The sequence below is a fragment of the Prinia subflava genome, chromosome 11 (assembly GCF_021018805.1).
Source record: "Prinia subflava isolate CZ2003 ecotype Zambia chromosome 11, Cam_Psub_1.2, whole genome shotgun sequence".
NCBI lineage: Eukaryota > Metazoa > Chordata > Aves > Passeriformes > Cisticolidae > Prinia > Prinia subflava.
The window spans coordinates 16,082,101-16,100,107 of record NC_086257.1 but is presented as its reverse complement, the minus strand read 5'-3'; the positions used below and the strand labels follow the sequence as shown (position 1 = coordinate 16,100,107).

General features: G+C 53.8%; 1 protein-coding gene across 5 annotated transcripts in view; it reads left to right on the top strand.

The window, feature by feature from the left end:
- RUBCN (rubicon autophagy regulator) overlaps nucleotides 1-16,521 on the top strand; it is a 29,045-nt gene extending 12,524 nt beyond the window's left edge. For 4 of the 5 annotated variants that reach the window (XM_063407808.1, XM_063407804.1, XM_063407806.1 and 1 more), the window contains exons 3-22: nucleotides 105-188; nucleotides 1,119-1,278; nucleotides 1,453-1,559; nucleotides 2,121-2,261; nucleotides 2,471-2,627; nucleotides 2,865-3,419; nucleotides 5,844-5,939; nucleotides 6,113-6,228; nucleotides 6,701-6,902; nucleotides 7,256-7,357; nucleotides 8,140-8,214; nucleotides 10,886-10,946; nucleotides 11,454-11,586; nucleotides 11,912-12,057; nucleotides 12,373-12,437; nucleotides 12,972-13,210; nucleotides 13,604-13,665; nucleotides 13,852-14,005; nucleotides 14,388-14,481; nucleotides 15,252-16,521. In XM_063407808.1, the coding sequence (XP_063263878.1) occupies nucleotides 105-188; nucleotides 1,119-1,278; nucleotides 1,453-1,559; nucleotides 2,121-2,261; nucleotides 2,471-2,627; nucleotides 2,865-3,419; nucleotides 5,844-5,939; nucleotides 6,113-6,228; nucleotides 6,701-6,902; nucleotides 7,256-7,357; nucleotides 8,140-8,214; nucleotides 10,886-10,946; nucleotides 11,454-11,586; nucleotides 11,912-12,057; nucleotides 12,373-12,437; nucleotides 12,972-13,210; nucleotides 13,604-13,665; nucleotides 13,852-14,005; nucleotides 14,388-14,481; nucleotides 15,252-15,415 (2,913 nt within the window). In that variant the 3' untranslated portion in view covers nucleotides 15,416-16,521. The remainder of the gene's footprint in view (nucleotides 1-104; nucleotides 189-1,118; nucleotides 1,279-1,452; nucleotides 1,560-2,120; nucleotides 2,262-2,470; nucleotides 2,628-2,864; nucleotides 3,420-5,843; nucleotides 5,940-6,112; nucleotides 6,229-6,700; nucleotides 6,903-7,255; nucleotides 7,358-8,139; nucleotides 8,215-10,885; nucleotides 10,947-11,453; nucleotides 11,587-11,911; nucleotides 12,058-12,372; nucleotides 12,438-12,971; nucleotides 13,211-13,603; nucleotides 13,666-13,851; nucleotides 14,006-14,387; nucleotides 14,482-15,251) is intronic. The other variant, XM_063407805.1, reaches the window with a different exon arrangement.
- Nucleotides 16,522-18,007: the final 1,486 nt, after the last annotated feature.

Sequence of the window (18,007 nt, the reverse complement as noted above, 5' to 3'; positions counted from 1 at the left end):
TGAGGCAAACAGCATGGCCTCTCATGGCAGCAAGGGGCTAACAGGGCTGTGCTCATTTAACTGGCACTTGGGAGGTGGTACCTGACTGTGCCTGTCCTGGGCAGGTGTGCTGCAGACAGAAGGATTACTGGCAGTTTGTGAAGGACATTCGCTGGCTGAGTCCGGGCTCTGCTCACCACCTGGAGAAGGTGGGTGCTGCTGGGGTGGCCCTGTGTGCCCAGTGGGAGGGGAGGGGGCAGCTGCGCTGGAGCCTCACCCGTGGGACAGTGGTGCCTGGGCTGTTGTGAGTGAAGTGGCTCCATGGCTTGTGGAGGCTGGCACAGCCGTGTTTTTGGGTACAAGCCGTGTCTTGAGAACTCAGTGTGGCTTGGGCTGAGACAATTGGCTGCTTATTTGTTCCAGGCCAGTCTCCAGTTCTGCTGGGCTGGGTGCAGCAGGCATCACCAAGGGAACTGGCACAAGTAGTGCTTGTGTGTGTGCAGGGATGATTCATGTGTCTGTGCAGATCTCTAAGGGTCTGGACTGTCCCATTTCTGAGTTGTGACTTCACCATGCATTTATTCTCTTATTACTGGCTTGTGCCAACCACTGGCATGTGGGGACACTCCTGGTCCTCAGCTGCCCTGTACTGACATCCGTGGTTCCTGCCGTGGATGAGCACAAAGGGCTGGCCACTGGTGGTCTCTGTGTCCACCCTGCTGCTGGGGGAACAGGGCTGTAACTCCAGTCCAGCTCTGCAAGCTGCAGCAGCTCAGGCATTGCCAGAGCCTTTCCCAGTTAATGTATCCGCAAGAAAATGACTGCCACCACCGGAGTCAGATTGGATTTGGGAGCGTGGGGTCTCTCCAGGTCAGGGGCAAGGCTCATGGGTGGGAGAGTATGCATGAGAAATTCATTGTGCTGGTGGCTGTCAGAGGACTTTGCTCACTGGCTGACCTTTGAAGCATTGTTCCTGCCTGCTGGCTGGGGAGCTGCTGGGACGTGCCCTCTTTCCTCCTGCCGGTGACTGGCATGGCAAAGCTGCTGTTATCAAAAGGACCAAAGCCATGCGGTGGAACAAGCCCTGCTCCCCTTCTTGCCTCTGCCTGCCTTAACCTGTGCCTGACGTCCCTTTGCAGTTCATCAGCCTGCAGGAGAGCGGCCAGCGTGACCCCGAGGGTACAGGGGACCAGGCCATTGCGCAGCTGTGGCTGCAGCACAGCCTGCAGTGCCACTGCCTGTCAGCGCAGCTGAGGCCGCTCCTGGGCAACCGGCAGTACATTCGGAAGTTCTACACAGGTAAAGAGCAATGGGCCTTTTTCTTCTTGCGAGGAAAATATCTAGCTGGTGGCATTTCCAAGCTGTGTGGGAGTGAGGGAGAGCAGCAGAAAAGTTGGTTTGCATGTGAGCAACTGGTGTGTCAAACTGTGTGGGTGAGAGGGACTCCCTTGAGCAGCATTTTTTTCTCCCCAGATACTGCCTTCCTGCTCAGTGACGCCCACGTCACGGCCATGCTGCAGTGCCTGGAAGCTGTTGAGCAGAACAACCCCAGGCTTCTGGCTCAGATTGACACCTCCATGGTGAGTTGACGTCCCAGAATTTTATATCTGGCTCTCCCCAGATGCCAACTGGCTGTGGCTGCTCCCTCAAGGTCACGTTCAGGGCATGCAAAGCTCTTGGACAAGAGGCTGGACTTGGAACTAGTAAAAGTTGCTCCAAGAGGGGAAGAGAGTGGGGAACTGGCCTGTGTGACCTGTAAGGGGTCAGAGTGGGGGAGATGGCTGTGTGGAGCATGTAGTGGGGCACCTTGGTTCAGGCTTGCACCAAGGATTTGAGTAGAGGACCTGAGGGCCAGTTCCTTGTAAGAGGCACCTTTAAAGCCCTCTCCAACAGTCCCAGGCTTCAGGGCTGGCACACAGAGCTGCCTGGTCATGAGGGGCAGTCACCCTCCTGAGGGTATGGGCAACACCCCAGGACACCTGGGTGCCTACTCCTGCTCATTATGCCAGTGACTCCCTGTGCAGCCCTGTGCCAGCTGCCCACTCTCCAGAGGAGGGAAACAGCAGCTGCCTTCTTTGCACAGAGTCCCTAGAGGAGAGCAATTAGTGAGGCTTCATTAAATGGGGTCTGTGTTCTTTCAGCTGGCCGGCACGTCACTGCCATCCCTGTGCGCGTCAGATCCTTGTGCTGGGACAAGAGAGATGTGTGATCACAGTGGTGAGGGACACAAGAGCCGTCTGCCGGGAGCCCTAGGCTGCCTGGATCATTTCACTGAGAGCCTGGTAATCTCCCAATGGGAATCTGTCCTGTGAACAGAGAGCTGCTCCCCTTGTGTGCTGCCGTGTTTTTCCCTCCCCACCCTCGCATTCCCAGGGCTGCCGCATCGTTTGTGGTTGGTGACCAGGCATTTGCATGTTGATCCCTTTCTGTTGCTGCTCTTTTGACATCAGCCCCATAGATGCTGATTTATTGATGATGCCACTCTCTTCAGCTTACCAGGAAGAGTGACAATCCATCTCCAGTGACCAAGAGTCAGAGCCTGACTGCCCTCCCTGCATCCCCATGTGTCGCTGCTGCCACCTGCACACAACAACGCTGCTTTGGGTCTTTCTCCAGCCTCCAACACCCAGCTTCCTCTGGCCTCTCAGGTATCAAGGGTAGGCTGGGGAGCCTAGGATAGACCCAGAAAAGATTTTACCTTTTTATCTGCCTATGTATTTGTTGGGGTGGATGGGTATGGAAGACTTCTACCGATGATGGAAGGGAGGAATTTTCCTGTGGTGGGTAGGCATGTTGGTGTGAAGCCACAAGCTTATTGCCACAGGGTATGTGTCCTTGTCTCCTTGTGCCGGAGTGTGTGAAATCATGCTCCTGCCTCTATCCAGACAGGAGACCACTGAGTTCCTGTGGCAGCTCCAACTCCAGCCAGCGCTGCTCCCAGGAGCGCTGCCCGTCCACCCGGTCCTCCTCCTTCAGCGAGGGCAGGTCCCCTCTGGAGCAGCCCAGCTCTGTCAGCCGCTTCCACGTCCCCTCACCCAAGGACCCCTTCTCTCCAGCCAGCGAGATGAGCTCCAGCACCACCAGCCAGAGCGAGGATACTTGGACAGGGAGTCAGGATGATCCACAGAGTGACGTTAATGACGGGCCGGAGTACCTGGCCATTGGGAACTTGGGACGCCGAGGCCGGGCGTGCAGCAGCACCAGCACCAGCAGCACCAAGAGCAGTAGCTCCAAACTCTTCTCCTCCAGCAGCTCCCAGAAGCTGGACTCAGTATCATCCCTGGGGGAGCAGGGGGCAAGTGGAGGTGGCAGCAGGGGCCTGAGCCTGTTGCGCCGGTCCAGCTTCTCAGAGGGACAGTCTTCAGCTCCACAGGGCATCCTCAAGAAGAGCCACGTGCGCTCACACTCTGACACCAATGTGACTTCTGGGAAGTTGCACGGTAATGGGACAGCTTTTCTGGGATGGCTTTTGGGCGTGGGAGTCTCTGGTACCAGAAGGCTGATGTTGGCCACCCCCTTGATTCCATGGATCACACGGGAGAGAGGGACCAAGTGGCTGGTCTTTTCCCTTAGCTTTTCAGCTGCACACTGGAATGATGGGAGTGACATCTTGCTTCCCAGAATACCCTGAGCTGGACTGTTACTGGTGTTGCCAGGTTTTACTAAAATCTTAGAAAGTGGTAGCAAGGCTATGGCATCAGCTATACTTCTCCACTGGCCTTGCTTGTCTGGGATATGGGACTGGGGCCTGGGCTCATCCAGCTGGTAGGATGGCATCCCACTGGTAACCTGCTGGGTTCTCCTGTGGTCTTGAGTGAGTGAATACATGGGAATGGGGAGAGTGGGGTGTGAGGGGACAACCAGTTTGTGGGAGTTTGCCCTGATGCTGCCTTCACTGGAGAAATGGAGGTCCTTGCTGAGTAGTAACTAGTCTGTCTCTGTTTTCTCTCCCTTAACGCTGCTTTCCTCCTCCTCTGTCTGCCCAGGAGGCCTCAGGGATATCACCATTATAATAGAAGATCCAGTGGCAGGTTTGGGAGCCAGTATAACAGCCCTTCATTAGTGATCATTGCATCAAGTTCAGGATTGCCATCAATCCATTAGTGTTCATTTAGAAAACAAAAAAAAACCCTTCGCTGTGTCCAGCTGATGCTTTGAGGTGTGGTCTGGTTTATGCATGTGGCCTGACCAAAAATCTCACCTTGGTTTGTGGAAGCAGCAGACCAGAAGCAAGAGTGTGTCCAGCTCCCCTGCATGGCGTTAGGGAGTGCTGGCCACCAAGTCTCTGAGCTGCATCCCCTGCCCTTCCCTCCACCCACTGCCTCAGAAGCCAGGAGAGGTTTCATCTCTTGGCCAGTGAATATGGGCTGGCAGCTAAGCAGGCATGGGCTTGAAGATCTAATTTTTCCTTTTATTTTGTGGATCTGTGGCATAAGGAGATTTGTTGTTGACTGATTTCCAGTGTCTGTACTCACAGCTGAGGCTCCTGGATACTCTTGGGCTCAGGGCAGGTTTTACCCCGAGCAGAAATGCTGGGGTGCTGCCATCCCTTTGCCCCACATGCAGAAAAAGTCAGCAGCTCAAAAAGAAAAGGGCTGTTTTATTTTACATCCACTGAACAGTGGCACTGAGTTTGTTGAGCTCACGTCTGGGTGCTGAGGATTCTGTGTCTGGAAAGGCTCCTCCCTGGGGGTGTTCAGAGAGATGTGTCCAGCCCTGTGTCCTGCTCCAACAGATGATGCTGAGCACTGCCTTGCTTTACCTTTCAGCAATAGGCTCTGTTGTATGTGGCATCCTCAGGCATTCACCCCATGAGGTGGTTTCTGTGTTGAGGGGGCTGTCAGACACATTGTCAGGCTGCAGTGAGTAACTGTGAGAGTCTCCTACCCTTACAAGTCTCTTGTATCCTAGCCTGTGGGGTGGGTTGATCCCAGGCTCCATCCTGGTGGCTGCTGCTTCATGGCCTCGACAGGGAGAGGCTGGTACTGGGCTCAGGAGCCTCCAGCCATATCAGAGTTATGGCACAGAACTGGGAACAAAAGTGAGTAGGAGGTTGAGAGGACAGAATTGCCCTTCTGTTATGCTCAGGATTGTCAGCTGGCACCTGCCCTGTATCCAGAGCTGTACGCTCCTGTCCCACTGCAGGCAGAGCGTTTTCAGTCTCCTTCAGCAGTCCTCTGTCACCCAGCCACCCCATCCAGGTGCTCCCCGGGGCCATGGCTCTCTGTAGAGCACCACCTGTTCTTGGTCTCCGGTCAGGCCAGCTCCTGGCAGTCTCCACTGGCTCAGTCTGGCAGGGAATTGCAGCACAGCCCGTGTAGGTCACCTTGAGCACTGCACCCAGGCTCCAGCGCTGTGTGTGGGGAGTCCTGGCTTAGAGTGGAGCAGGAACATATCCTTCAGATGCCTCCTTACACTGCTCTCCAGGCTGCTTTGCAGGGCTGGAACCCACACAGATCCTTTGGCTGCTCATGATTCCCTGTCTGCTGTTCTCTGTTCTGGGGGATAACTCTGCCCTCAGAATGCTCCCTCAGGATGAAAGGGCTGGCAGGACGTACTTGCTGGAGCCTGTTGTGTCCCCCAAGTCTACTCTGGGGTAAACAGAGGAAGGCTCAGGATGTGACTGTTCCATGTCTTTCATGATCTTCCCTCCTTCATTCCCCTTCTCCTGCCTGAAATGCCTTTCTAGTTTTGTCTCCTCCTGGGCTTGCCCTCAGCTGTGGCATGGAGCAGGAAGATGTCTCTCTTTATTTCCATCCATTTGTGCCTGGTTGTGTGATGCCGAGCCCCTTTCATTTCACCCTGTGCAGTGGTAGGGCGCCTCTGAGGTACTGAGATGTGCTTGATGTCATCTTCCCTTCCAGAGTCCCATGGTGATCCAAGTGGAGGGAGAGGGCCGGCCTCTGCTTCCACACAGAGCAGTGAACTGAGCACACCCAGCTCCCTCTACATGGAGTATGGTGAGTTCAGCCAGCCTCAGTGGGGACACTAAGTGCTGGTGAGGTTCCTCCATGGGCTGCAGTGGCCTCAAGTGCTGGTACCTGCTTGTGGGATGCTGTCTGGGTGCTGGCAGGGCTTGGTGGCGTGGAGATGGCAGATCCTTCCCTCATACCTGTGTCTCTTGCTTTTCCAGACTCTGGACAGTACCTGAGCTCAGGAGAAGGGATGTTCAGGAGACCTTCAGAAGGGCAGTCCCTCATCAGCTACCTCTCTGAGCAGGACTTTGGCAGCTGTGCAGACCTGGAGAAGGTGAGGGAGACCTGGAGAAGCTGTGGAGACCTGGAGAAGCAGCAGCAGCCTGTGTGCATTAGGGAATGTATCTTACTGCAGGTTCAGTATCATACTTCCTGCCATAGGAAGGATAATGCCATGGTATGGCCTGTTGTAGAGCTGTGCATAGAACTCCAAACCTGAGCTCCTCAGTAGTGTCTGGTAGCTGGGATCTGTCCATCTCTCATATGCATGGCAGCTTTGCAACATGTTAGGGCCCCTCAGGGCTGTGTGCTGACCCCCCAGAGTGTTGTTTTTTGTGAGTATTCTGATGCCCAAGAAGGCTTTGTTTTCTAGGTCCTCATGGAAGAGTCATGTTTTGACAGAGATTAACACTTTTCTAGCACCATCCCTGAGTAATAAGCTCTTTCTTGGCATAGATGGGAACAAAATTTTACCGAGTCTTCCTAGTTTGTCCAAGGCATAACCTTGAATGCTTTTGCTCTTGCAGGAGAACGCCCACTTCAGCATCTCGGAGTCCCTGATCGCTGCCATTGAGCTGATGAAATGCAACATGATGAGCCGGCAGCTGGAGGAGGAGGAGGAAGACAGTGACAAGGAGATCCAGGAGCTTAAACAAAAGATCCGCATTCGGCGCCAGCAGATCCGCACCAGGCACCTGTTCCCTACCTGCCAGCAGATGGGCTCAGACAGTGCGTGATGTGTTTTGGGCTCATCAGCTAGTGGGATGTGGGTTTTCTGTCCCTTGCCTATCCTGTAGCTGCCTGCCATCCTGCCCGTTCCTTGGAAACAGTTTAACTGCCACCAAGGTGGTGCCAAGATTTGTGAAACTGCTGCTGTTGAAGACCATAATGTGACAGATACCATCCAGTGATAACAGTGCTGGCACTGAGTTATGGAATGTCCTTTCATCTTGAACCCACAGTGTTTTCCATGCTTGAGCTCCGTCCCTCCTTTCCCTGGCTGTAGCTGGCTATCCCCATCTCCCATAGCTGACCCTTTGGAGCACTTCCACTGATGACCTGGCTGTGATCCTTTCTCCCAGGTCTCCTGGCAACAGACAGTGGGTCCCAGTTCAGCTCCCACGGCTCCATGCGGCTCTCTGACTCTGGCTCTGCGGAGGATGTGGAAGAGTATGAGATCCGAGGTAGGAGGGACTCTGTGTTGGCTTCTTTCATAGAAATATAGACTTCCTGGTGTGGTTGTGTTGGGGTCAGTCCTGCTGAAGAAGACCCTGTCCCTCTGGCCTTCAGGATGGCTTTTCCCAAACAAATGGCTGAATTCTGAGTATAAGCAGAGCAATCAGTTTTCCTCATGTGGTGGCATGACTTTCCTTCAAAATCTTTTGTAATTCAGTCACATTCTGTGCCTCTGGCTGGTAGATGGTTTCCATTTCATTGCCTGGTACATGTAGCTGCTGTCACAGTTAGAGAAGTGGGAGAGCTGCCATCCTCTCTTCTCCTCCCCAGGCAGAAGGAGCCATAGCTCTGACCACTTACCTCTGGGATGATGGGTATTGGTCACATCCCGACCTGCAATACCTGTAATCTCTGCTCCTGGCAGCTTGGGTGGCTGAGCTGATCACCCACAGGAGACCAGCCCAAGTCCATGGGTATTTGTTTCCTTCAGAGCCTTGTTCATGCTCTGAAGTGAATGACTTACTTCTCGGCAGTACCTCCATCTCTCTTACTTTAAGAAGAAGATGGAGTTATCCAGTCTTCGGCTTTAAACTTCTTGTCTCCTGACTATTGACAGCAACCTCTCCTTGCAGTCCATGAGGGTGAGGTTTTGGCTCAGTTTTGTAGCCTGTGGAGGAGTGTGTGAATTCTGGGCTCTCCTCGTGTGAGTGCTGCTTGTGTTTTATGCCCTTTCTCTCTGGCCTGGCTGAAGCACTGAAGTCAACTGTTTTGTCATCACCATGTCATACAGATGGTAACGATGGATCTAACCTGATTCAAATGTCCAAGAACGGCCTCTCAGTGTCAATGGCTTCCTTGTTCTCAGGTACCCTGCAGTGCTCCCTGGGCACGTGCGTGTGTGTGCAAGGTGTGTGTGTGTGTGCACGGGCACACTTCTTGGAAATCTGCCTGGCTTCAGAACTGGGAATTAGTTCCAGTGTCATCCAGATGTCAGCAAGAAAAGCTGTGGCAGGAGGATGTGGCAGGACTGAGTAGAGCGGACACAGAGGAGTTCTGCTGTGGGCTCCATCCCCCAGGACACTTTGCCGTGCAGTATTTTGGATATATCAAAAGTGCCTGCTGTGGTGAAGACCTGCCTTGCCTGGGGTAGGGCTTCATGGGACAGTGAAGCTCTGTAGGTGTTGAAGGCTGAGCCTGGGCTGAATGAGAGCAGTCCTCTTCAATGTGTGACCAGGTCTCCATCCCAAGTGCCTTGGAGAGCATTATCCTGCTTGACTTGACAGAGCTGGTGTGCCATAGCTTTGATCTGAACCATAGCCTTCCTGTTCTGCTCAGACTTGGCTTGGAGTGGAATCCTTCTAGAAAGAAGTTCTGGAGGGAGAAGTAGTGAGATCAGACAGGGCACAGGCAGTTTGTTCATGCTGGAGGTCCTAATCACTGGGATCACATGCAGCTTAGTGTTTTTATTGTTTACAGTAGTACTAGGTAATCCTTCTGGTCTGCTGGCTGTGTTTAAATAACCTTCATGTGCTCCCTGTTTGCTTTAGCAAGGGAACAGCCTGCTGGGCTGCTGCTGATCTCTCCTGTCAGGTGTTCAGCACCAGCACATTGCTCCTGCTGGGTTTGCTGGTGCAGAGATCTTTCCTGTCAGCCCTGTTGTGTTCACAGACCAGGCTGTGATCCTGGCTGAAGCTGGCACATGGCATGTGGGGTGATGTCCTTAGATTTGGGGGCTGTTCACAAACGTCCTGGGGACTATCCCACTTGATAGCATAGCAGAGATGTTTTGGGTAGCTAATGAGGATTTGGGGTGTGTTTGCAGTTAGTGTTGGGAAGCGAGCGGTGTCAGGATCCCAGTGTTAGCTCCCGTGGAAGCCTAGGGTCAGATCTGGCTCCTTCTGCCACCTCTGAGACCATATCAATGCCCAAGTGTGCTGGCTGTGCCTCCTCACAGCACCTGGCCCACTGTGTGTTGTGTGTGCCCCTGTTTGCTCGTGTTCATCGTAGACTAGGACCCTGCAGGACCTTCCTGTGCAGAGCAGAAGGCACCAGAGCATGGCAGGTGTGTCTGGCTGGTGCCCTACAAGATCGTGAGGCTGTTTGCCTGAATTTCCTGTTTTCTGGAGCTAGAATTCAGTTTGCATGACGTAGATATGTGGATTCCTTAACATTAGGATGCTTTCCTGTGCCTGTTTTAGCAATGGATGTCAAACAATGAAGGTCAAGTGGCCAAGCTGAATTCCAGTAGTGTGAATCTGTAAATTTGCAGGACTTGCTCCCTTTGTTGCTAAGGCTGTCCTGTTTTCTGTAGAAAAGCTTGGGGCAGGGGACACTCTTTGCTCAGCCTGTTATTCCCTTGCATCACAGGCTGTGATTCCCTTGGCCTCAGTGTGCAGTTGGCTGGGATCATGTGGGCTCTCTGCAGATTTGAGTTAGTCAACCTGCTTGGGGTACAGGAGCAGGAACCCTGAGCTGTGCCCCCCCATGCCAGGCACTGGGGCAGGGGAAGCTACAGGCTTTTGTTTGGGGGTGGTGTGGTCACTGCAGACCATACCTAGAGCTCTCCAGAGGTACCAAACAGCAGACCTACTGGGATGAAGGTTGTGGCCTTGACCACTCTTCTGTCCTGACCTGTAGTATTTTCCCCTTGCATGCCTTCTTCCCTTTTCTGGGAGCCTTATCTGCCATGAAGCAGGTTTCTGCCTTCTTCTGCCTGTGTTGTACGACTGGAAGTGTCGTGACATAGGGGTCTTCTACTGTTGAGATGGATTTCCTGTTAGGATTTAACCTGCTGGAGTGAAAGGATGAGTGGTGAAGGTACCACTGGGTACTGCCTGATACCAGTGCAGGGCAGCCCAGGGTGCTTTGGGAGTGATGGAGGGGTGTAGGGAGCAGGACTGCAGTGTCCTGCACCTTATCTTGGACCCCTCCCTCCTCAGGAGATGAGTCTGTGACCTCTGCAGGGGGCTGGCCTCATGGCTGCTGGCCCTTTCTCTGCAGAGATGCTGATGTGTCTGGGCAGTGCTGGGCACAGGCTGCCAGCCCTGCTGTGCAGTCACTGTCAAGCTGTGGCATGGCCAATGTCTGATCTTACAGGTCACAGTCAAGTAGAGAGAAGGGCTCTGCATCCCATTGCTAATCTGTTCCAACATCTACACTGTATGTAGAGAGCTACTAAACCTTCTTGCTAACCCTGCAGTCCTGCTCTCCAGGCTCCTGTGTGTGTTCTTTTTCAGACCATGTTACTGCTAGGACTTGGTGTGTGACCTGTACCAGCAGCCTCTTGCCTCTCCCAAACTTCAGGCTGGCTGTTCACAGCATCCCACCATGCCCTTCCCTTGTAGTTCTGACTGATCTTCCCTTGTAGCCAACTGATCAGACTGCACCCCTCCCTGCTGCTCAGTGCCACTGGTAGAAGTTGATGCTGTAGTTCACGTGCTTTTGAACAGCTTGATGAGTTTTACCTTGAAGCTTTGGTATGAAATGAGTGTATCCCCCTGCCCTGTCCCATCTGTTCAACCTTGTCTGTGATTCAGATGCAGACATCAAGAGGAACCCAGACTCCAGCAGGAAGTCCTTTCTCTCCTCGGACTCCATGTATGTCTTCAACCTCATGGTGACACATCTTGGTACCACATTCTCTTTCCTACCCAACCCTGCTCTTCCATGTGCATCAGTTTCTGTTTTGCACTGGAGTAGATACCCCTCCCTCCCCCTGTGGTGCTTTGTGTGGTGAAATACAAAAATCTGTCCATGGTTGGCAGCTGCTTGGGTAGGTTGATACTGGGGGAGCAGTTGTTTCTGACTTACACAGGCACTGGCTGTCACTTTGCAGCTTCCCCTGCAAACAGGCACAGGTTTTGCCAAGTGAAAAGCTTTGCTCGCTCTTCTGAACAGTTGCTGTGGTGCCATTAGCCAGCTTTGCTTGAGGACAGCTGCAAAGACAGAAATGAATCACATGTATTAACTTGAAGCCTGTGTAGCAGTGCAGAATTAAGATATCAGAGTTAGAGGGAGGATCTCTGACTTGAGCTGGGACTGGCATGGGGCTGCAAGGAGGGCACAGCGGTGAGATGCAGTACTAACAATTCCTTTCCTGTCTAGATCCCACTCCTTCCTCAATTCCAACTCGGCAGAGGCAGTGGCCATGGGCTTGCTGAAGCAGTTTGAGGGCATGCAGCTCCCAGCTGCCTCTGAATTGGAGTGGCTGGTCCCTGAGCATGATGCCCCACAGAAGGTAAGGCTGTGAGTTCCTGTCACTGATTGCATTTGATCTTCCTTTAACCCCTTGCTCCAGGGCACTGCTGAGGGGGCTTTGCTTGTCCCAGTGCTCCCTTTGTGGAGCTTGAAGAGGAGATTTGTTTGGGCTTTGGAGATGGATGCAGCCAAGCTGTGTTGTACCACTGCAGCCTCCAGATCTGTGGGGACAGCCCCCAGTTCAGCTGGAAGGGTGACTTGGCAGTTTTCCAGAGGGCTGCAGTTGCAGGTTTCTGGCATCCAGCCAGATGCACTGCCTTTGCAGTACAAGATAGGGATGTGACCCTCTTGCCTGCCTCTCGCAGCTCCTGCCCATCCCCGACTCTCTGCCGATCTCTCCCGACGATGGAGAGCACGCGGACATCTACAAGCTGAGGATTCGGGTGCGCGGAAACCTGGAGTGGGCCCCGCCACGACCGCAGATCATCTTCAATGTCCACTCAGCCCCAGCGTAAGGACCCGTGGCTGGGGCTCTCAGGGGACCTGCCCCTTCCATCCCTTTTCCATCAACACCAGGGTTGCTTGTCCTCTGGTTGCTGGGGTTTCCTTACTCTGAGCCTGGTAAATCCACGGTGGTCACCACTGTGAGATGGCCAGTGCCTGGGGTTAGTGCCTTTGGTGTGACCCAGGACACAGCAGGGCTTTTTCCCTTTTTCCCTTGGATGTGTTGTCCACATAAACCTCCCAGGCCTGTGCTGGTACCCATCTTCTGGTGCCACGCACCATCAGGGCTGGGTCATGCATGTTGTCTTCTGTCTCTGGGCAGGAGGAAGGTGGCTGTGGCCAAGCAGAATTACCGGTGTGCAGGCTGTGGCATCCGGACTGATCCTGGTGAGTGTTGGGATCCTGACCTGTAGCTGGAGAGTGATGGGGAAAAAACTGCAAACAAGTGGGAAGATGCTGAGTGAGGGGGTGGTGGTAGAGTTAGCACAAGGTCCCTGGAGCAGTGCTACACTGGCACTGCCAGCTCTGCCTGCACATTGGTGTGCACCATCCACAGAGGAGCCTCCTCTTCAAGAAGGTCACAGAGCTGTCTAAAGAGCAGCCAGCCTGTCCTTTAGAGGGCATTTCAAATGTTGACTCCTGTAAGGCAAAGTCTTCTGTTGGTCCTCAAGCTCACAGCAGGTTCTGCAGCTGCAGAGCTCTCCCTGAATATATAGGCAGATGTGGCTGCATGAAACTGGACTATTGGTCTAGAGGCCTTTGCAGTCAGAGGGTGCTTGCAGACTGCAGTGTTGAGCACTCCGGGCCGGCAGAGATGCCAGCAAGGCAGAGTTCCTTGGTTGTTGGAAAAGCTGAGAGTGTTGGGAGTGCAGCAGAGGCCGTGCCTGGGCTGACCCTGCCTGTCTGCCTGGGTGTGGCCAGATTACATCAAGCGGATGCGGTACTGCGAGTACCTGGGCAAGTATTTCTGCCAGTGCTGCCATGAGAACGCCCAGACCGTCATCCCCAGCCACATCCTGCGCAAGTGGGACTTCAGCAAGTACTACGTGAGCAACTTCTCCAAAGACCTGCTGAGTAAGATCTGGAGTGACCCACTCTTCAACGTGCAAGCTATCAATCCTGCCCTGTACCAGAAAGTGAAGGCTCTCAACCAAGTGCGGGTAAGACCCTTTCCATGCCTTCCTGAGTGGAGTTTGGGTGAGGTGGATGGCTGCCAACTGTAAACTGCATTTCAGGGAAGCTGGGGAGCAGCAGATATTTTGGTTTTTGGAGGCTTAAAACCTCATCACTGTGTCTTTCCATTCACCTCTCCTGATTTCTTCAGTGGCATAGGAATGTCAGAAGGAATTTCTGGTTGGTATCCAGCTGGGCTTCAGTTTATCTCCTGGAACACATGACAGTGGTTGTGCTCACCTTGCCCTGTGTGGTATAAACACTTTGGAAACAGGAGAGCAGCAGCTGAGGAGCAGCAGTTATTTCAGCAGCACAGGGAAGGGGCAAACCCGTTTGGCCATGCTCTGTTTACTGATTCTTTGTCCCCCCTTCCTTTGCAGCTGCTGCGAATCCAGCTCTTCCACATGAAGAACATGTTCAAGACGTGCCGGCTAGCTAAAGAGTGAGTCCTGAGATGTTTTGCTGCCCTGCTTCTGTCCCCTGGCAGTTTGCACAGGGAATCTGTGCAGCTTGTGCATTGGGCTCTGGGGAGAGAGGGGGCTGGAGGGGCAGAGAAAACATAAGGAGTGAAGGCAGGGGTCTTAGTAGAGTCACTTTGCTCTGAGCTCTGGTTTCTCTGTCCTTGCAGCCTCCTGGACTTCTTTGACACAGTGCCTGGCCACCTGACAGAGGATTTGCACCTCTACTCGCTGAGTGACTTCAGTGCCATTAAGAAAGGGGACCTGATCCCTCGCCTGACAGAGCTCCTGAAGGCAGGCAGCCTGCACATTGACAAGTGCATGGTAAGGCCTTCTCTCATGCCTCATGCAGGGCTCTGGACCCTTGGGAGCAGCCTCAGGAACAGGCTTTGCTACAAAGTTAACTGATGGGGACGCTTTGTTGTGGAGGGCAGCCACCAAATTAACTAATTCAGTGCTAACTGTTCCTGCCTGCTTCACAGAGCTCCTACCCAGCACAAATGGGATATTTGCTCCCCCATTTTGGCTCTCCTCTGCCCCTGACACAGGTTGATTCAGCCTTCCTATGCTCCATGCTGGAGAAGGGCTGTCTCATATGGTTAGAGCAGGGCACTGTGGCCTGCTGTCCTGCTGTACTCTACCTTCTGCCCTACTTGCCAGGGAGATGAGCATTTAGCTGCTTTTTCCTCATCTTTTCTCCTTCCAGCTGTGCCAAGCCAAAGGCTTCATCTGCGAGTTCTGCCAGAATGAGGATGACATAATCTTCCCCTTTGAGCTCAACAAGTGCAAAACATGTGAAGGTGAGATACTAGGGAAAAACAGGGAGGGGGCAGACTCTGGGGCCACCAAGGTGTGCTTCCAGTGTGAGTGGCATTTGTGCTACCAAGAAGTACAGAGCCCTAGCCAGCCAGACCAGAGTGCCCCTGTGCATGGCCTGTGTCTGCAACGTGTTACAGCAGCAGCAAATCATAATTGTTACAGTGTTTGCTGACATGGTAAAGCTGTAGGTCCCCTCCTGACCACGCTGTGTGCTGCCTGCCCTGGCAGCTGTGTGCAGTCAGGCTGTCACTGCAGCGAGCGGGTGTTTGGGAGCCCTGGCTTCCCTCCTGCTGCAGGTACAGGACAGGCTGCAGCCTGCACACAGCTCCCCTGCCCCTGCTGGGATGGGTGGAGCTGACCTTGCAGAGCAGAGTCTGAAGGCTTTATCTCTGTGCCCTTCCTGCCTGCTGAGAAATGCCTCAGCGCCTTCAGGAGACATCCTTGATAATGCCCAGTATTAATGGCTGACTAGAGCTTGGCCCTACATCTTGGGACCAGCCTCTGAACTGGCATAAAATGGCTCCTGAATACAGGCAAGCCTTGGTTTGGCAGGTGCAGTGCCAGAGAAGACTTGGGGTAAAGTCACTGTTTCCTTGGAGTATCAGGAAACCTTGGGGAGGGACCTTGTGCAGCGCAGAAATCCTCCCTCCTGTGCTTCCAAAGCTTCATGAGCTAGTGCAGGGACCTGGGGTGTGAAGTGTCAGGCAATCTGCCAGCCTGTACCAGCACTCAGCCATGCTCTCCCTCACAGAGTGCAAAGCCTGCTACCACAAATCCTGCTTCAAATCCAGCCACTGTCCCCGGTGCGAGCGTCTTCAAGCGCGGAGAGAGCTGATGGACAAGCAGAGCATGGAGTCCTACATCTCAGACTATGAAGAGGAGCTGGAGCAGCCAGAGGCAGTGGCAGCCACATGAGCATGTTGCAGCCAAGGAGCAGATCATGGGTTTATTTATGTGCATGGCCTTCATCACCAGAGACTGAGCCACACGGACTGGGGATGAGGAGGACTGTTGGGAGGCCTGGAGCACTGTCTTGAAGGGATCTCTTTTCCCTCATGCAGTAGTGCTGGGCTGGGAAAGGAGGATATACCACCATGTGGATCTGCTCCAGGTACCACTCCCTGATGCCTTTGCTTGTGGAGAGGCAGCTGCTCCTGCCTGTCCTGCAGGTACAACAGGGACATTTTCGGGGAAGTTGTTCATGCTGGACCTGGCAGGGTTGTGCTGTCCATCCCTGTGCCCTGCTCTGAGCCAAGCAGGGTCCCCTGAAGGGTCAGCACTTGCTGCTCATCAGCTGTATACGAGGAAGCTCTGGTCACGTCTGCTCCTTGGAGGAGAGAGTCAGGTCTCAGTCCTCTGATCCTCCATTCTGCTGCTGGGGGTTGTGTGCGTGGAGGGAGGGTGGGGTTTGGGGTTGGTTGTATATTTAATAGCTCCCTTTCTCAAATGTGCTGTGGAACACTGCTGGAGAGCAGTTGCTCTGACTCTAGAATCAGAGCAGAGGAGGTGGCAGCAGTGAAAATACCAGATTGCCCTGTACTGCAGAAGAACATTGCCCCTGGAGCAGCTGCACAAGTGGATGTGCTGATGGACTTTTGGCAGGCAGATCCCCATGGCTCCATGGAAATCTGCCTCCATGTGATATGGTGAGGCTTCTGACCCTACTTCCTCCTCATGCTGCCAATCTATCCTACCAGGGAGAAATGTCTTCCTTTAGGGATGACATGGGACCTCACTCTGATGGCACCAGGACCTGCCTTGTGTGGAGCTGCCTCTCTGCCTGAGACCTGTTGGGATGCAGGTGAAGGCTCATCCCTCCAGCTGCATCCCCAATCTTCTGTCTCGGTTTCTTGTTTTAGGTTGTGGAGTTTTTTTAATCTGCTGGACGTGGTTTTATTTTTTTAATGTGCTTGTTTGTATTTTTAATTGTGTGTTCCTCCTCAAGGAGGTGCTGCTTGAAATGCCTTCTTAGGGGGCATGGGATCTGCTTGGGGCTCACCAGTATAAAATCTCCAAGGCTGTCCTGTTCCTGGTTCCTCACCCCTGGACGGAGCTGGTCCCCTCTCCCAGCAGGATCTCCTGCTTCCCTTGTGGGAGGAAGGGTCCCTGAGGCAAGCAAAGCCTTGAAGCTTCCCAGCTGTGCTGTGGTGGGATGGTCAGGCAGCCTGCTTGCAGTGGGGATACCCGGAGGGGAGGGGTTTGGCACTGGGGTGCTGCCAAGTACTGGTTCCTCAGTTGTGCAGAGCCACCTGCCACAAGTGACAGCTGTCAGTGTCACATCAGGTGTCCAGTGGGACAAGGTGAGCTCCGTGCTCAGTTGAGGAGGTGGCTCTGCATCATGGGGGATGCTTTTGCCATGGCATGTCCAGCACCACCTCAGCACAGGTGGGATGTGGGGTGTTAGGAAGGATGGCGTGGCCTGTGGATGTGCAAGGAGGGTGTTGAGGGACCAGAGAGCAATGCACTGGCAGGAGGCCTCAAGGGGCAGTGGCTCTTTCAGCATATGCCCTGATTGAGGCTGGGATGTGACCCCTCATGGGCTTTCCCTGTGGGGATGGCAGGGTTGGGGAGAGGGGAAGAAGCTGGGACCAGGAGAGGTGGCTGCAGGACTGGGTATGGAGGGTGGCTGCAAGCCTTGCTGCTGATGCACAGCAGCATCCCTCCCCTCCTTGCAGCATCCTGACCAAGTCCTGGAAGCAGGGTTCACTTCTCCACTTGCTCCCCTGGCGTTTGTGCTGCCTTGTGTCTTTTGCTTCTGCTTGTTTTCGCCAGCAGAGCAGCTGCTCTTCTGCTGACTCTGACTCTGCCAGCCCTGGGGCTGACAGATGCTGGTCTGCCTTGGTCTTGCCTGTCCCCAAGCCCAAGCCAAGCCCTCCTGCTGCTGCTCAGACCTGGGACCCCCTTCCCTGGAGTTGCCTCAGCAGCACACCTCTACCCACCCTATTTTGTTTGAAGCACTTTAATGTCATGGGACAGCAGCTGAGAGGCTGCCCGGATCCCTTTCTAGAAGCACTGAGTACTTTTTGAAAAGAGGGAAGGAATTCTGGCTGAGTTATGGTTTCCACCCTCTGCCATGGACTCTGTGTGGGAGCAGCAGGACTCACAAACCTGGCAGAGGTCTCCAAGATTGTGCTCAGCACTGACTGCTACAACTAACACTGGAACTGGCCAAGACAGGGAGCTCTTTGGGAGGGACAGCTGGGGGCTGCCCTGGCCGTCAACTGGAGCCCTCACAACGGGATTATTATTGCACAGCAATTAAAATGCCGTCCTTAATAAACTAAGTTAATAAGGAGTGGGGTTGTGTTGTGACATTGTTTCAGGTGGGGTAATGGTATGTGTTGCACCTGGAGGTGATGGGGCAGGCAGGGCGTGCTGCTGATGGCAAGGAGCAAGGGAAGGGACAGCTCATGCAGCTGGTGATGCAGTCACTGGGACAGGAAAACTGTCACTACCCCTTCACTAATTCATCTGGTTTGTGGCCTCCCCCTGCAAACCGCCCACAAA